This window comes from Drosophila suzukii, chromosome 3 (assembly GCF_043229965.1).
Source record: "Drosophila suzukii chromosome 3, CBGP_Dsuzu_IsoJpt1.0, whole genome shotgun sequence".
NCBI lineage: Eukaryota > Metazoa > Arthropoda > Insecta > Diptera > Drosophilidae > Drosophila > Drosophila suzukii.
This window is the reverse complement of record NC_092082.1, coordinates 90,922,258-90,938,137: the sequence shown is the minus strand read 5'-3', so window position 1 is coordinate 90,938,137 and position 15,880 is coordinate 90,922,258. Positions and strand designations below refer to the sequence as shown.

The 15,880-nt window shown below is 43.3% G+C and overlaps 8 protein-coding genes across 8 annotated transcripts; 3 read left to right on the top strand and 5 right to left on the bottom strand.

Moving 5' to 3' along the window:
* Positions 1-376: 376 nt before the first annotated feature.
* Positions 377-965, bottom strand: LOC108019301 (mitochondrial intermembrane space import and assembly protein 40). The gene has a single exon (XM_017087121.4). The coding sequence runs from the start codon at positions 963-965 to the stop codon at positions 489-491; it is 477 nt and encodes a 158-aa protein (XP_016942610.3). The 3' UTR covers positions 377-488.
* A 1-nt stretch (position 966) lies between these two features.
* On the bottom strand, positions 967-1,547 carry Rpp14a (Ribonuclease P/MRP subunit p14 a). Its single transcript, XM_017087122.4, has 2 exons — positions 1,365-1,547; positions 967-1,270 (listed from the first exon to the last, which is right to left on the bottom strand). Exons 1-2 carry the CDS (start codon positions 1,394-1,396, stop codon positions 967-969), a joined length of 336 nt encoding a protein of 111 aa, XP_016942611.3. The 5' UTR covers positions 1,397-1,547.
* A 317-nt stretch (positions 1,548-1,864) lies between these two features.
* Rpp14b (Ribonuclease P/MRP subunit p14 b) lies at positions 1,865-2,489 on the bottom strand. The gene is made up of 2 exons (XM_036819494.3): positions 2,355-2,489; positions 1,865-2,283 (listed from the first exon to the last, which is right to left on the bottom strand). The coding sequence occupies exons 1-2, from the start codon at positions 2,384-2,386 to the stop codon at positions 1,977-1,979; spliced, it is 339 nt and encodes a 112-aa protein (XP_036675389.2). The 5' UTR covers positions 2,387-2,489; the 3' UTR covers positions 1,865-1,976.
* On the top strand, positions 2,438-3,807 carry spn-A (RAD51 recombinase homolog spn-A). Its single transcript, XM_065865470.2, has 3 exons — positions 2,438-2,652; positions 2,712-3,268; positions 3,333-3,807. The coding sequence occupies exons 1-3, from the start codon at positions 2,581-2,583 to the stop codon at positions 3,715-3,717; spliced, it is 1,014 nt and encodes a 337-aa protein (XP_065721542.1). The 5' UTR covers positions 2,438-2,580; the 3' UTR covers positions 3,718-3,807.
* A 63-nt stretch (positions 3,808-3,870) lies between these two features.
* Jasper (JIL-1 anchoring and stabilizing protein) lies at positions 3,871-6,295 on the bottom strand. The gene is made up of 3 exons (XM_036819493.3): positions 5,475-6,295; positions 4,247-5,056; positions 3,871-4,185 (listed from the first exon to the last, which is right to left on the bottom strand). The coding sequence occupies exons 1-2, from the start codon at positions 6,180-6,182 to the stop codon at positions 4,295-4,297; spliced, it is 1,470 nt and encodes a 489-aa protein (XP_036675388.3). The 5' UTR covers positions 6,183-6,295; the 3' UTR covers positions 3,871-4,185; positions 4,247-4,294.
* A 1,437-nt stretch (positions 6,296-7,732) lies between these two features.
* LOC108019311 (dual specificity protein phosphatase 18) lies at positions 7,733-11,768 on the top strand. The gene is made up of 2 exons (XM_017087132.4): positions 7,733-8,028; positions 10,982-11,768. The coding sequence occupies exons 1-2, from the start codon at positions 7,949-7,951 to the stop codon at positions 11,574-11,576; spliced, it is 675 nt and encodes a 224-aa protein (XP_016942621.4). The 5' UTR covers positions 7,733-7,948; the 3' UTR covers positions 11,577-11,768.
* LOC108019310 (mitochondrial nicotinamide adenine dinucleotide transporter SLC25A51) lies at positions 11,717-14,286 on the bottom strand. Its single transcript, XM_017087130.4, has 3 exons — positions 13,545-14,286; positions 12,532-12,661; positions 11,717-12,475 (listed from the first exon to the last, which is right to left on the bottom strand). Exons 1-3 carry the CDS (start codon positions 14,090-14,092, stop codon positions 12,161-12,163), a joined length of 993 nt encoding a protein of 330 aa, XP_016942619.4. The 5' UTR covers positions 14,093-14,286; the 3' UTR covers positions 11,717-12,160.
* Positions 14,287-15,228: 942 nt separating this feature from the next.
* On the top strand, positions 15,229-15,756 carry RpL32 (Ribosomal protein L32). The gene is made up of 2 exons (XM_017087128.4): positions 15,229-15,328; positions 15,387-15,756. The coding sequence occupies exons 1-2, from the start codon at positions 15,236-15,238 to the stop codon at positions 15,696-15,698; spliced, it is 405 nt and encodes a 134-aa protein (XP_016942617.1). The 5' UTR covers positions 15,229-15,235; the 3' UTR covers positions 15,699-15,756.
* The last annotated feature ends 124 nt before the right edge of the window (positions 15,757-15,880 follow it).

Here is a 15,880-nt window from a genome sequence, read left to right as displayed (position 1 = left end):
AACTTTTCAAAACTTGCTTAAGTTAAAATGTGTACTTTCACATAAATCTACAACTTATGTTTGAAATATTTTGATTTCGTTCTCTTAAGGTTTATTCAATTGATTCTATTTTCTATACAAAATTAAACAATTTGCATTACAACATGGCCATGGACTCATATTCACAGTAAAGTATTACTTTAAATCTTTTATTAATCATGGTCCTGATTTAAATGAAATCACAAAAATGAGTAACATATTTTTAATTGATTTTATTTAAGGGTTTAGTTTTAGATTTATTTACTGTCAAAGATTTTAACTTATTTTAACTATTTCAACAACTTCTACTTCTTCGGCAGATAAATATGAAATTGCAACAGTCACGATGGATGGTCAATATGATTGGAGCGCGAATGGCCCAGAACTATGACAAGCTTTATTTATTTTGTACGAAGTCACACCTAGCTCTTATCTTTTAAGTAATTTGAATACGACACCCGCTCTCCAACCTAGGCCTTGGGCACCACCGAGTTGCTCTTGGGGGTCACCGCCTCATCGCCGCCTCCAGGATTGCCCACATCCGCCAGCGGATCTGCGTTCTGGCCGCCAATAGACCCAGCATCCGTGTCCAAGGCATCGCCCATGGCATCATCGTCGTCGTCATCGCCGCCTGACTTGTTGTACACGGTGGGATACTTCTGGAAGCAGTCGCGCATCTTGGTGAAGGCCTCGTAGCAGTCGGATCCCTTGGGGTCGGCAGTGCTGTTCTGGAAGCAGGAGAAGGCCTCGCGGAAGTCGACGCCACAGGGACCGGTGGCCATTCCACCCAGACAGGGACAACTCCAGTTGATCTTGCCGTCCTTGGTGATCACACCCTCCGGCTGTTCCGGTGGCGGCAGCTCGATGGTGCTGGCCGTGGCATGATCCTCCTTGGTGACGAAGATCACCTTGTCCTTGCCGTACTCCTTGCAGTAGGAAAACGACATACTAGTTAAATGCTATGAATTCCGCGTCGGGTTCCTCGAAGTCCAATGGCTTTCGGGATGTGCTGAGCACCTGGAAATGGCAGGGCTCCTCCTGGTAGTAGCCTATCAGGGATATGGCTATGCGGACGCGTTCCAGGAAAGCCTCGGGCACCCGGAAAATTGATCGCTTTTGGCTAGAGCTGAATTTCACAATTTCCAGCGCGGTTTGGCCACCGATTTCGCCGAAAATACTGGCCAAGGAGTTGAGGATGCAGCCGCAGAGGAAAACGGGCGTCAAGGTCACGGAATCTGGATCACGGAGTTTCCTGGAGGGTACCAAACATGGATTACTTTCACTATCTCCGAAATGATGCACGTGCGCACGTGTGGCAGATGGAATACGGATATTCCCAGACTCACAGCTTCACGTCCAGGTATTGGTAACCACTCATGCTTTGGTTACATGCAAGTCTAACTCCCGGTAATTCTGCACGGGATCTCTTTTCGGTGGAAACTTCGGGAAAAGCGGTCCAAAATTGCCGGTCAGTGTGTTATTTTTATGTAATTATTCCCTTTTCAACGTTTCTTTCTGCTTTTCGAACAGCTGTGCGCAGGCAGAGATGGCAGCTTGGCGGTTTACAATGAGAGGTGGTAATAATAGCTAGATATTTAGCTATTTAAATTAGATTAATTATTTATCTTTATTTTTGGATCCTTTTTTCCGTGTTATGTATAAATAACATTAAATATTCCATGTCTTTAAATAATATATATTGACCCTTTCCTAAACCTAATAATGTAGACAACACTAAAAGAAAGGACTGGTATTTGTTAAATATTTAATTACAATTTGTTTCATTAAATTAAATTGTCTAAACTACATAATTTTTGATATCATTTTAATTACCTATCTATGGCATGGGTGAGTAATTCGTTGTGAATGGCAAATTTTCAAATATTCCGTAACGGTTATGGTATTATATTTCACAATCATAGGTTTATGGGTGTTTAATAAGAGGATAATCGCTAGTATTAGGTATCGGGCAGCTTTACGTGACTCTTCTCAATGTTCTTCTCAAAGTCTAACGCTGATTTTGAGGTTTGGAGAACCTGGAAATGGCATGGCGTTTCCTGGTAGTGGCCTATTAGATCCAGGGAGATGCGTGTCATTTCATATAGGTCCTCTGGGACTCGAAAAATAACGCGTTGCTGCTGGGCGCAGAACTTTACGATCTCCAGGGTGGGCTTCTCCTCACAAAAAAAACTATCCAAGGCATTGAGAACACAGCTACGAAATAGGGCTGGGGTCAAAACCACTGTATCCGGATCTCGCAGTTTGCTAAGGGAATAAAGAAATAGATATTTGTCAACCACTAACATTATCTGAGTTCGGAACATTCCGCCACTTACAGTTTTATGTCAAAGTAATAATATTGCGCCATGATGATCTCTCTGTCCTCTTTAGGCGGTGTCCGCTGTGGTGATATTCCAATACCTATGCGTTCGGGGCGAATGGCAAACCGATTGTTTTGGTAAATTGCGCGGCGCCAATTTTTCGACCAAATTCCCTAGTCTCATGCAAAACGTAGAATTTTAAAAGAGAAATTCAAACCCAAAACAAATAAGTATCTGTCAAATGGACAAGCTAACGAATGCCCAGGCCCAGGAGGAGGAGGAGGAGGGTCCCCTCAGCGTGGCCAAATTAATGGTGAGTACCCAGCGATCTCGGCCAGAATTGTGGGCATACCTTTAATGTATATCCTTCAGGGAGGCAGCATTACGGCCAAGGACATCAAACTGTTGCAACAGGCTAGTCTACACACCGTGGAAGCGGTGGCCAATGCAACCAAGAAGCAACTGATGGCCATTCCCGGCCTGGGTGGTGGCAAAGTGGAGCAGATCATTACGGAGGCCAACAAACTGGTGCCACTGGGCTTTCTCAGCGCCCGCACCTTTCATCAGATGCGTGCGGATGTGGTGCAGCTGAGCACAGGCTCCAAGGAGCTGGACAAGCTGCTGGGTGGCGGCATTGAGACGGGATCGATTACGGAGATCTTCGGCGAATTCCGCTGTGGCAAGACCCAGATTTGTCACACCCTGGCGGTCACCTGCCAACTGCCCATCAGCCAGAAGGGCGGCGAAGGCAAGTGCCTGTACATCGACACGGAGAACACCTTCCGTCCGGAGCGATTGTCGGCCATTGCGCAGAGATTCAAGCTGAACGAGGCCGAGGTGCTTGACAATGTGGCCTGTTCCAGGGCCTACAACTCCGACCAGCAGACCAGGCTCATCCAAATGGCAGCGGGCATGCTTTTTGAGTCCAGGTATGCTGCGATAACTCACCCCTATCATCCTGTTTACCCATTTTAATTCCCGCCCATCTTACAGATACGCCGTTGTCATTGTGGACAGTGCCATGGCTCTGTACCGATCGGATTATATAGGACGCGGTGAGCTGGCAGCCAGACAAAACCATCTGGGCCTGTTCCTGCGCATGCTCCAACGCCTGGCCGACGAGTTCGGAGTGGCGGTGGTCATCACAAACCAGGTGACTGCCTCGCTGGACAGCGGGCCGGGCATGTTTGCCGGCGATGCCAAGAAGCCCATCGGGGGCCACATCATGGCCCACTCCTCCACTACCCGGCTGTATCTGCGCAAGGGCAAGGGCGAGACGCGCATCTGCAAGATATACGACTCGCCTTGTCTGCCTGAATCGGAGGCCATGTTCGCCATTCTGCCGGATGGCATAGGCGACGTCAAGGAGGGCAACTGATCCCCCATAGCTTAAGGCAGCGAATGAATTTACTTTAGATTACACCCGTTTAAGTTTCTTTTATAATAATAAACTATTCATTATGTTAAATACTTTTATTTTGTATGTCTGAGCATCGTCAATGGAAATTCAATTATAAATTCAAACAAGGTCTGAGAGTATGTACCATCTATATTTAATTCATTATCAATCAAAATCATCTACACACTTAGTAAATATTTGGGGATCCGAAGCTAAAAAGCTTTTATGTCTGGTGGTAATATTAAGCGGGTGCGGCAGGAGAAATCCCATCTCGAGCAATGCACGGATATGCGCCTGGTAGGCAAACAGATGAAGGGTTCGGTTTCATTAAAGGAAATTAAATGAATTGTAATCCTAGAAATTAAGCAATAGCACACTCGGCTTATCGAAACTTCGTCTTCCAGAGCAAGGTCTTCAATTTGCTCGGTTTTTAACGCTTAGTAGTAACTGCAAGCAAGCAAGAGTGTTAAAGGAAGTTCAAGTGAAATTTGGCTTTTTTCAAACACACCTTATCGTACAGATGGACTAGCAGAGCTGGCCCTTAAACACTCGTCTTCTACTGCGGAACGGCTTCGCCGGAGGCGGAGCCCTCCTTGGCCACAACCAGATTGTTGTAGCTGCGCTCGTTCATTCCTACGCGAAGGTTTTCGTTCATATTTTTCGTGTAGGTCTTGTAGATCTTAACCTTCTCGCAGAAATCGATCCAAAAGTTATCCTCGCTCTCGGGCTCCGGATTAAAAAGACTCTTGAAGCCATCGTATATACCGGTGGACACCTTGCGAATGATCTGCGCCTTCTCCTTGAACTCCACCTCGTCGGAGTGGTCCATTTTCCAGAGCTCAAGGTTTCCCACATAGCGTCGCAACCGCCGCATTATGTCCACGCACTCCGGATTGCGCAGCAGCATCAGCTTGGTGAGCTCCACCTCCTTGAACTGGTCGAGAATCTCCAGGCACTTGCCCACATTGGCTCGCCGCAATCCCAGACACTCTCGCAGCTGCTGGGAAAGTTGGATGAAATCGCGCTCCATAAACAGAGCATCCTCGTGCTCAATTAGCTCCTCGATGAACCGCAAGGCCTCCTGCTTGGGTATCTCGCTGCGAGTTGGCTCCACCACTATCCTCTCCGGCATGGTCTCCGGCTCGAGTTGACCGCTTTCCAGCTTCAGCTTGAGCTCCATGGCCTCCTTGCGGGACTTCTCCAGCCAAGCCTCCTCGGCGGCGGCGCTCTCAAAAATGTCCGGCTTGTTGTAGTTCATGTCAATGCCCAAACACTTGGCCGTGGGCATATATACCATAAGCATCTCGTTCCGGATGTTCTGAGTGGGCAAAAATGATACTAGATTAGCAATCTACCGCAATTCGGACTGCATCAGGTGATAAGAAAGATTTTTATGTGAAAATTTATAGGAATTATATTTAAATTTGTTGCTCAATATGAACTGATGTTATTACTGGGTTAGGTCAGGAATTTGAAATGATCTAAGGACGTAAGTAGGCCATGTGCATTTTTTGTTGCAGGGAATAATAATTATAATATATCTTTGTTAAAAAGGGAACGTTTTCGTTTTACCTATTAAGCTATATTTTAAATGCTTAAAGTGCTGAGAAACTTTGGCTTTATAAGGAATACCTTGTTTATTAAGTTAGGTCAGGTACAATTGTTGAACCTAGCTAAATAAAAGTACCTAGCTATTTGTCGCATCACCGTGACCTATTTAATTGGCTCATACTTACATTGATTGGCCTTGCCCGTTTCTGGATGGGAGTTACTGCAGCCGTGGGCTTGGATTTCTTAACGGATTTCTTGCCGGACGTGGTGGCCGGGGCCGCAGGAGCGGGATTCGCTGCACCAGAGCCCAGACCCTCGGTGGGCACGCGCCGCTTGGCTGGCGGAGGAGCTGCCTCCGTGGCGGAGGAGGAGGTGGCTTGTCCGCCCCCTTCGCTGTCGCCGTCCACATGGCGTGGTGGTGCCTTGGTCTTCCTGCTAACACTCTTCTTGGGCTTCTCCACCACGGCCGCCGGTGGAGCAGTTGCAGCAGCTGGTTCCCCTGTATCCTTGGGTTCCTCCTTCTTGCCCGGTTCGGCAGCAGCAACAGGAGCATCGGCGGCGGCGTCGGCGGAAGGAACTGTCTCCTCGGTTCCGGGTAAATCGATGGGCGCCGAGTCCTCGCCACGCAGGGCGCTCTCAATCTGCTCGATGGCCTCGATGAACTTTGCCCGCTTCATGATCTTCTCGGTGGCGAACCGCTCCTTGTTGTCCGCATAGGGAAACAGGTCCTCCAACTTGATGTTGGCCGTCTCGCCCGTTCCGTAGAAGTAAACATTGTACTTCTTGTTGTTGTTGCTCTTGGTGATCTTGGCCGGCCACGGCGGGTAGCCCTTCACTTTGGCGAACACCAGGTCGCCAATGCTGTACGACTTGGCAGCCTTTTCCTTGCCCATCTTGGATTTGGTGTAGCTTAGCTAATTCGTGTGCGATTCCAATTTGTTTTTGCCGGAATTTCTGTAGCGTCTGCTTTTTCGTCTCGCGCTTAGATATGAGTGTGAACGTGCGGCAACCAATACCATTAAATACCATTAGGTTTTCATAAAATACCATTTATATACCAGTATTTTCGAATTACAGAAAAAGTGTGGCCATTTGAATGGATTATATTGATAACGTGTTCTGAAAGCGCGGGAAAAGCTTAACATATTACAGACTTATAACCGTTCTCTATTAAGTTTCAAGTAGTTATACCCGTTACTCGTAGAGTAAAAGGGTATACTAGATTCGTCGGAAAGTATGTAACAGGCAGAAGGAAGCGTTTCCGACCCCATAAAGTACATATATTCTTGATCAGGATCACTAGCCGAGTCGATCTAGCCATGTCCGTCTGTCCGTCTGTCCGTCTGTCTGTCCGGATGAACGCTGAGATCTCGGAAACTATGAGAGCTAGGCTATTGAGATTTGGCGTACAGATTCCTGATCTTCTTACGCAGCGCAAGTTTGTTTCAGTAGACTGCCACGCCCACTCTAACGCCCACAAACCGCCCAAAACTGTAACTCCTACAGTTTTGATGCTAGATAGAAAATTTTAACTGAAATGTATTGTTCTCATCAATACTTATCGATTGACCTAAAAAAAATTTGCCACGCCCACTTAAACGCCCACAAACCGCGAAAACCTGTGACGCCCACAATTTTCATGCTAGATAAAAAATTTTAACTGAAATGTATTGGTGTCATCAATACCTATCGATTGATCCAACAATAAATTTGCCACGCGCACTCTAACGCCCATAACGCTTAAATCTGTCTACCGCCGGTAGGTGGCGCATTTTAATCTCGCTTTGCTGCTTGCATATCTCCATTTCCCTTTGAGTAACGGGTATCTGATAGTCGAGGTACTCGACTATAGCGTTCTTTCTTGTTTTAATATAGAGTTTAAAACTCCGCATTTTCACGATTTCTAGGTCAAAACCCTACAATTAGATTATCTTGAGCATGAGGACGAGAAAACGATGCATCCGTAAGCATAATAAGTATTTATCTTCTGGATAAGGGTAAAAACAAAAACAGGAGAGAAAGTTCACACGGAAAGCCAGTCGCGGCTAGATAAGAATATAAATACCTTGAACCATTCTTTTACCTGGTACATACTTTCAAAGGACTACAACAAACCCTTTTACTCTTTGAGAACGGGTCTAATTAAACGACATATTAAATCTATTATAAAATTTTAAAATACGTAACTAAAAATGTATAGTAGCAGAATGCCGACAAATTAAATTATAAAGCCCTCTGTCAGGGTAAATAATTGGCAACATATTATCCAAATGTATGCAGTGCATCCGATTTGCCCACATAATTACAAACCAAAAATCGTTGGCAATGCTCCCACAGGTGGAATTCCCACCTCGCGGCACCCACACGAAACACCTTTACGCACAAACTCACCACATCAGCTGAAAACAGAAAACATTTTTCGAAAGCATTTCTGTTCGCCGTCTCTCAGTCGTCTCTGGTTTGCCAAAAAGAATAGTACCTATCCATCGTTTCCCCCACTGAGTTCCCAAAGAACTTCAGTTTGTTTACCGAATCGTATCGCCGGACAGAGACCAAGGCGGAAAATAGTTTTTATTTTTCCCCTGGAATCCGTGGAATTTGTTTATTGCGAAGCGTAAATTCTTGTTTAAGTGGCGCGCGAATTCTTGAGCCCATAAACATGCAGGAGCTACTAGTCAGCGGGATCGGAGGAATTGTCCCATTTGATAATGAGAATGTCGAGAACGAAAATTGCCAAAAGTGAGTCATTTGCACGCATATCTCGTAGGTTCAAAACATTTGTTTGCGGTCGCCATTTGAGCCCGTTTTTGTTAATCACTAACACTAAAGTGGCGCCCTACTAAGTTATGTATACAGCCAAGGTTGCGCTGATGTCACCGCAAACGCACCTTTGTTGCTGCCCGACAATTTAATTGGTCCAATTTAAAATTAATTATTGTAATTACCGGTCCGAACTAGAAATTTTATACGAACCTACTACGTAACTATGTAGCATTATTGTGTGTTTTATAAAAGTTTCGTGGGTACATTTAGGATTTTTATTTATAATTAATCACATTTTCAAAGAAGTAATTATTACTAAATCCTTTTTCAATATAACATAAAATTCATTTTTATATGATTATAATTTTAATTTTGTGTTTATTGTATACAATGAATATGAATACAAATCATAATTTAAATTTAAAAAAGCACAAAATTCGTCTAAATGTATATTTTAATTAAAAAACTCATAATTTGCTCCCTTTGAAGCTCAATACTTCATAGTTCATATGCACCCAATTCAAACACATGCGTTTTTCAAATCTAATTTGTTTTTTGAACCACATTCCATCCTGAATTCCAATGTATTTACATCTGGGCATATTTTGAGCATGGCCCGCTTTTTTGCTATTGTCCCATTTATTCAACGCGGAAATCATGTCGGAAATAAATGTGTATACAACGTACACATTGCAATGCAAAATTTATGGGACTTTATTTAAATTATACTTGAGTTTTTCGGCGCAATCTTGGCATTCTTTATCGGAGGCCCTGACTCTGACAATTGAATTCAAGGACACCATAATTGCGAAAATGAAATTAGTCATTTATCATGAGGCAGACGGAGGTCTGTCCGCAGGTCTGTCAAAAGTTTTGGCAGTCGAAAAATACCCAATTTTCAGTGACCGAGGTAAAAATTTTAATATCTTGACTTTAAAGAATTTTTGCGGGCTAAAATTTGTTTGAAATTTACAAGATATACATAAGAATGGAGAGTTTTACAAGCACAAAATGACATAGTATCTTTCCCACCCCACATTAACCTAGTTTTTTCTCAAAAACAAAAGCATGTGATCGACAATGCAAAACTAGCCCAGCGACAAGATTTCAAATTCCATCACTCTTTAGCGAATACATAAATAATGGACTTGGAATTCGAAAACATCTCAATTTGTTCTTGCTTTTATTTTTGCATTTGGTGATAATAAAAAAACAAAATCATCCATAAAGGCGGGCGGTGTGAAATATTTTAATTTCACTTATTTTCAAAACACAAAATTTTCTGCCGATGCCAGTGGCTTTTGGTCTAGTGAAAGTGACCGATGATTAATTTTGGCGCCTTGCCAGCGGAATTCGTGATTATTATTTAATGACGACGCCAAGTCGCCGTAAACATATAATAAAACCAAAAAGACATTTTTTTTGACACACAGAAAATGGCAACACTCTAATGAATTATGAAAATTTTGCTCGGATTTAAAATTCATTTAAGTAATATAGAATTTTATTTTATTTAATATTCATTGTACACGAAATTACCACTATTTTTATATAATTTAAAAAGGGTTCTATATAATTGTTTTCATAATTTTTGGCTTTCTGAAAGGGTATCTATATTTTCGGTGTATAAATAAGACGAGTGTTTAATTTTACATTTACATTCCTCAGTGGCAGGAACTTTTGGCGGCGATGACAGAAGCGGGAAAATGAAGAGGGGTTGGTTTGGGCACCTTCCATTTGATCTCTGATGACAAGGGGGCTGTCCAGGGGATTGGGTTGATGGATAGGGCCCAAAAGAACCAGATGGCAGGTCTCTATTTAAATTATCATGTTGCCATATAGGAACATTAAGAATGTTTTGATCAAAATAAAGATAATATGTTGACAGATCTATTTTAATACTAGACCAATATGACCAATCCTTTTGTTTACCTAAATATCCAAAGATATGTTATAAATATTTGTCTTTTTAGATGAAAAGATAAATGACCTCTTTGTAATTAAATTGTTTTTCCGTAAAACTGATTCAAAAACAAGATCATACGCGTTGTAGATAATATACCATTTAAATGACTGATATGTTTGTTTACGCATTCGCCAAATACCATTATAGATCCATTCTATTTTCACTTCGCCTCCATTTATTATACACTCCGCGAAACTAATTATAAACATCCATTTTTGAGGTGTACAGATACAAATTTGGGTAGACCTATATGTATCATGGCAATATGTTTATTGTTTGTGCCTACGCAGCGCAAAAAACCATGACGTCGTCTGATAAATACGTAGGTGCTGGGTTGGGATCTGCTGGGATTGGATGGGATGGGATCGTTTGTTGATTGTTGTTTTAGTTTCCATTCACAAAAAAATTACCCTGCCTGTTTCATGTTGAAGAGCTTTTGCAGTACTACGCAAAAATACACGAATTCCTGCCATTTGTTTATGAGATATTTGTGTTTGGCGTAACACCAAATGTTCTCCTTTGTTCCCGTGAGAATTGTTCTTATTTTATCGGTTTTTTCACCCTCTATTAATATACGTACATATACGAAATGCATCTGGTTATCCAGCCAAGAATTCATACGCAGCAATATTTGGCAGTCTAACCGAAACATTTGTATATCTATTGTTACCATCTCCAAATTTGATAAAATTGCATAATCATTTGTTTAATATTCAGTTTTTAAATATTTTGGCTCAGGAGGGTATTAAATTATATATAAATTATGGGTAATTCAATTCATCAGGATGATAGGATTTGCTAATATACTTTTTTTGGATGTAAAAAATATACTTCACACAATTTTAAAAGGAATTATCCTAACATTCATTTTGTATACATCTTAATTTTTCAAAAATCAAAATGATTTTTAAAATTTGAAACACTTAAAATCTAAATGCCCCATATTCTTTTCTCTTTTTACAGCAAGCTAAGTGCCTCAGAGGATCACACCCCATATCCTGGCCTGTCCCGCCTCACCCCCTCCCTGATCCTTTGCGGAGCGGCGGCGGTGGTGCCCGCGTACATGGACAAGCTGGGCGTGAGCTGCGTCATCAACGTGGCCCCCGAACTGCCCGACACCCCACTGCCCAGTCAAAAGAATCCTCTGTATCTGCGGATCCCAGTCCAGGATCGTTCAGAGGCGGACTTGTACAAGCATTTCGATGAGGTGGCCGATCTGATCGAGGAAGTGCGTCTGTCCGGTGGCTGCACGTTGATCCACTGCGTGGCCGGGGTCAGCCGATCGGCCAGTTTATGCCTGGCTTACCTAATGAAGCACGCCGGAATGAGTCTTCGCGAGGCCTACAAGCATGTGCAGTCCATTAGGCCTCAGGTTCGTCCGAACTCCGGATTCTTCCAGCAGCTGCGGCGTTATGAGCAGGAATTAAGGGGCAGCAGCTCGGTGGCCATGGTGTACTTCGCTTCGCTGGACAAGGAGATACCCGACATCCTGGAGCCCCAGTACCGGGCTATGGAGGATTTCTACCAGCGATACCGCAGCTCCCTTAGAAAGCGATAGGTCGCTTGGCTCACTCCACCTACACATAATCTTACTTGTGATACTCGTTCCCTACTGCTAGTCCTTAGATTAGATCTTAATACTGTTCTATGTGCTTATAGATAACCATGGAAATGCTGAAACTTACATAAGATGTATGCTTTAACTTCGTAATTACAAATACACTTTTATTTTCGTTTAAGAACATTGAAATTACAGCGTAAATTAATCAGTTTTAGTAACTTCAATGAATCACAAAGTCATTGGCGAACAAACAACACACTCGTATTATATTGTACATCATCTAGTATTATTTACACGTACTCGTATAGTAGCTAACTAAACCGTAACTCGTAGTTTGGGAACCTTTAAATGCTCACGTGGTATTGTACTTGGCATCCGCGGGGCGAATTGAATTGATATACAGATATGAGGAGGAGGAGGAGCATATGGCCTCCGCTTACGGTGTGTATATGTACATTAACACCTAGAATTCAGCATCTCAACACAAGCGACTTAGACGAGACTTAAACCGAGAGAAATAATTGGCTAGCTAAAAGGCAGAAGTAACCGTTTGTGTACAATCAGCTAAGTATACTCTAGTATTACTCCGAGGTCAGCGGGATCTGCGGGTGCTGGTGCATTAGTTTCTTGAGGTTTTCGTAGGCCGTATTCATGATGCCCCAGCTGATGAAGGAGCGGCCCGTGTTGAAGGCGCATCCGCGGTAGAAGTTCGCGATGCGGCAGTCGCGCTCTATGTAAATTCGCTTGCACGCCTGCCAGCTGCCCTCCGACCTCTGGCCCATGTCACTTTGCAGCGACACCTTGATCACGTTGAGCGGATAGAAAATTGTGCTTATGCTCGCTCCGATCACCGCGCCCGCTACGAACTCCTGAGCCGTCCGACTGGATACGGATTGCTGTGGGATGGAAAAGGTATTTATTAGGGTTTCTATGTGATGGGGGGAGAACTTACTCTATTGGGCAGTCGGATGCTGGCCTCCTCGCGCAGCACGAAGAAGAACGCGTTGGACAGGCCGTTGCGCCAAAATACTGGTTCAAGTCCCCTGTAGAGCTCCCGATAGCCATGGTGGGCCACCACATACCTGGGGGATATTAAAGTAAAGAGGCGTGTGGATGAGATGGATATTTCCCGGTTGGTTACCATATTTTGTATTATTTATAGATTTAAATCAATGTCTAACCATTAAGATATTTTACGTTTTCTCAACGAATTTAAACAAGATTTTATAAAAGCATCGTATCTCGATTTCAGTATAAAACACCAATTATGCTTTATTGGCTCAATTAATATAAACATTCTTTTTCATGGTAATATGATCCGCAGAATACTTCTCGTTATCAACAAATTGAGTGACTTACTCAATAGTATAAACGAAATGCTCGTGCAAAAATTTGCCATATTTATCATAATATCTAATGCATGATAATTGGAACCCCAAACATTTATTTATAAGAAAGTTTCGCAGTTCTGAAAAGCCAAATTACAAACGAAAACTTGGTATAAACCTAATATACTTTCATTATTGGGAACTCTATCTAATCTCGCTTACCACTAAAACCAGACCCACTTGTGAAGATATATTTTAACTGGTTTAATATTAATCTTATCTTTTTAATGCCCTCGCAAGGGGGGCTGTTATACATAACAAACTTTCCCTTCTGTTTGTTAGGTACATTTTAAGGTTTTTGGTTATTGACGATGTATTTATTTGTATGTGGCATAAACAAATATATTAAAGGCTTTCTAAAAAAGCTGTCTGAGCATAGACAATTCCCGATCTTAAAAGAGGCCGCCTGAGAACCTAACATGAATCCAGCTCAAATGAACGCGAGTTCTTTATAAAATATCAGACAGCCATGTGTAAACTGTATATAATTTGGTTCCAGCTTAAATCAACGCGAATTCTTTACGAAAAATAAGCCAACCAAGGATTTTAGTCACAAAGTTAGTCCTGCCCAGCTCACCTGAATGCGTTCGGTGTGTTGGAGAAGTGCTGGTGGAACTTGGAGTCCGCAAGAAGGGTTTGCACCCGCTCGAAGGGCAGGAGGATGGACTCGGCGCTGCCGGCGACCACTCCGGCGATCACCTTGGCACCGTAGTCGTTCAGGCGATAGTCCTCCACGAGGTACCGCCGCGTGCCGTCGAACACGCCGAACATGATGGACAGGGAGATGGTCTTCTGGGCGAGCGGCGGGAACATGCCGCGGTACAGGAAGCCCAGTCCCTCGTGGCGCAGTTGGGCGAAGGCCGAGGTGATGGGGACGCCGTGCAGCATTTGGCGGAATATCATCTTGTAGATGGGATAGGTGGCCGCGATGTTGACGAAGGCGGCTCCGCATCCGCAGGCGAACTCCTCCCACTGGAAGGCCCCGAAGAATCGATCGGAGAAAACGCTTCCGCCGCGGGAGATCTCTAGTTCCGTGCAGTGGGCGGGGGTTCCGCCAGATGGAACCCGTTTCGGGGGCGGTGGGTCGGTGGTTTTCGCGACATTCGGTGCTCCATCGTCTTTCATCTTGCTCTGATCCTAACTTCAATACGGGCGTGTGGAGAAGTGCGCATTTGTCACCGCGTTACCATTGTAACTACTCACACACTGGGATTGCGCTGGTTTGTTTTGGTTTCGCTTCACATCGGTTTAATTATATAATGAATTTCAGAAGTAAATAGATGAAGAAGAACCACGGTTTGACGGCGCCCGCCAGTGTGACCGTATGTGGGCCCTGGAGGCATACCAAAGGACTCTGTTATTCAAAATTAACTTAAACTAACAGATCTACAATGTTTTCCTTAAATTTTAAAAGAACTTGATGGCTTTTTGCTCATATATTTAATTGCTATTACTTCTATTTACCTTTTAAGTATCGTAAAAAATCAAATCACTCATTACATCACTAGTTACACAGTAATCAGCACTAATTATTTTGAAATTTTAAACGCTTTAAATGTAATATATTGCTAAATTGTTAAAAAATTCAAAATACCATTTCATCTTTTTACTTTCAAGGAGATTTTAGAAATAAAACAAAAATATCTTTATACAATTTTTGAAAGCCTATAATACAGAAGAACATTTTATTTTATATACTAATCTTTATGATTTCCAAATCTATTAAATAAATTAAGTTAAAACGAAAAAATTATTTTAAAAACGTATTATTAACAGTGCGCCTTACAGCACACAAAACACGCGCCAACAGCACTATCGCCCAATTTAACCCCTTTTGCGCCCGCGATGCAGCCACACTTTCTTTTCGCTTCTGGTTTCCGGCAAGGTATGTGCATGATTTTCGATCCACGTGTGTTTTAATAACTTTTTAGCCATAATTCTTAATTCCAGCGGTATTAAGTTCGACTCAGTTGGTCCGTGTGCTGTTTGCAAGTTAGCGGTTCGTATTTTGCCCAGTTTTGACCCCATTTCTGTGAGTCTCAGAAGAATGGCCACTGTTTGTGTTGGATGTGCTTGGGGAAACGAACCGGAAACTCGATGGATATAGCGCGAAACTAACTGTAAAAGCCACCCCAACTTTGTTGATCTATACCTTAGTTGGGAATTTTGTGTATTATGACCCGTGTAGTGATAAAAACCCATCCGAAAAATGTATATACTCCTAGCTAGTGTACTAATTGTGTACTATTGTGCCCTTTCAGCATCAAGATGACCATCCGCCCAGCATACAGGCCCAAGATCGTGAAGAAGCGCACCAAGCACTTCATCCGTCACCAGTCGGATCGTTATGCTAAGCTGTCGGTGAGTGATACACCATAGATTGTATTTAAAACTGTATTTATGAGACATTTCCCCGTAGCACAAATGGCGCAAGCCAAAAGGTATCGACAACAGAGTGCGTCGCCGCTTCAAGGGACAGTATCTGATGCCCAACATCGGTTACGGATCGAACAAGCTCACCCGCCACATGCTGCCCACCGGATTCAAGAAGTTCCTGGTGCACAACGTGCGTGAGCTGGAGGTCCTGCTCATGCAGAACCGCGTCTACTGCGGCGAGATCGCCCACGGCGTGAGCTCCAAGAAGCGCAAGGAGATCGTCGAGCGCGCCAAGCAGCTGTCGATCCGCCTCACCAACCCCAACGGTCGTCTGCGTTCTCAAGAGAACGAGTAAGCTTAAGGTTCTTGAGAGTTCTTATAACGTGGTCGGAATACAAGTTTGAAAACGTTAATATACCGGACTTTTTTGTAAAAAGGATGTGTGTGATCCGTTTGGCAATGTTTCGGAGATTGGTGTAGATATCTTGGTTGACCTGTGGTGCATAGTTTACACTGGGCTGTGTATAGGGACAGAAA

What these genes read in the sequence shown, in the direction of transcription:
- Rpp14b (XM_036819494.3), bottom strand. Translation starts at nt 2,386, where the DNA reads ATGGCGCAATATTATTACTTTGACATAAAACT. An exon ending in TATTACTTTGACATAAAACT is followed by an intron (nt 2,284 to 2,354) that starts GTAAGTGGCGGA and finishes TTATTCCCTTAG; the next exon opens with CAAACTGCGAGATCCGGATA.
- RpL32 (XM_017087128.4), top strand. Translation starts at nt 15,236, where the DNA reads ATGACCATCCGCCCAGCATACAGGCCCAAGATCGTGAAGAAGCGCACC. An exon ending in ATCGTTATGCTAAGCTGTCG is followed by an intron (nt 15,329 to 15,386) that starts GTGAGTGATACA and finishes ATTTCCCCGTAG; the next exon opens with CACAAATGGCGCAAGCCAAA.
- Rpp14a (XM_017087122.4), bottom strand. Translation starts at nt 1,396, where the DNA reads ATGAGTGGTTACCAATACCTGGACGTGAAGCT. An exon ending in CAATACCTGGACGTGAAGCT is followed by an intron (nt 1,271 to 1,364) that starts GTGAGTCTGGGA and finishes GGTACCCTCCAG; the next exon opens with GAAACTCCGTGATCCAGATT.
- spn-A (XM_065865470.2), top strand. Translation starts at nt 2,581, where the DNA reads ATGGACAAGCTAACGAATGCCCAGGCCCAGGAGGAGGAGGAGGAGGGT. An exon ending in TCAGCGTGGCCAAATTAATG is followed by an intron (nt 2,653 to 2,711) that starts GTGAGTACCCAG and finishes TATATCCTTCAG; the next exon opens with GGAGGCAGCATTACGGCCAA. An exon ending in GGCATGCTTTTTGAGTCCAG is followed by an intron (nt 3,269 to 3,332) that starts GTATGCTGCGAT and finishes CCCATCTTACAG; the next exon opens with ATACGCCGTTGTCATTGTGG.
- LOC108019310 (XM_017087130.4), bottom strand. Translation starts at nt 14,092, where the DNA reads ATGAAAGACGATGGAGCACCGAATGTCGCGAAAACCACCGACCCACCG. An exon ending in AACACACCGAACGCATTCAG is followed by an intron (nt 12,662 to 13,544) that starts GTGAGCTGGGCA and finishes AATATCCCCCAG; the next exon opens with GTATGTGGTGGCCCACCATG. An exon ending in GCATCCGACTGCCCAATAGA is followed by an intron (nt 12,476 to 12,531) that starts GTAAGTTCTCCC and finishes TCCATCCCACAG; the next exon opens with CAATCCGTATCCAGTCGGAC.
- Jasper (XM_036819493.3), bottom strand. Translation starts at nt 6,182, where the DNA reads ATGGGCAAGGAAAAGGCTGCCAAGTCGTACAGCATTGGCGACCTGGTG. An exon ending in AACGGGCAAGGCCAATCAAT is followed by an intron (nt 5,057 to 5,474) that starts GTAAGTATGAGC and finishes TTGCCCACTCAG; the next exon opens with AACATCCGGAACGAGATGCT.
- LOC108019311 (XM_017087132.4), top strand. Translation starts at nt 7,949, where the DNA reads ATGCAGGAGCTACTAGTCAGCGGGATCGGAGGAATTGTCCCATTTGAT. An exon ending in GAGAACGAAAATTGCCAAAA is followed by an intron (nt 8,029 to 10,981) that starts GTGAGTCATTTG and finishes CTCTTTTTACAG; the next exon opens with CAAGCTAAGTGCCTCAGAGG.
- LOC108019301 (XM_017087121.4), bottom strand. Translation starts at nt 965, where the DNA reads ATGTCGTTTTCCTACTGCAAGGAGTACGGCAAGGACAAGGTGATCTTC.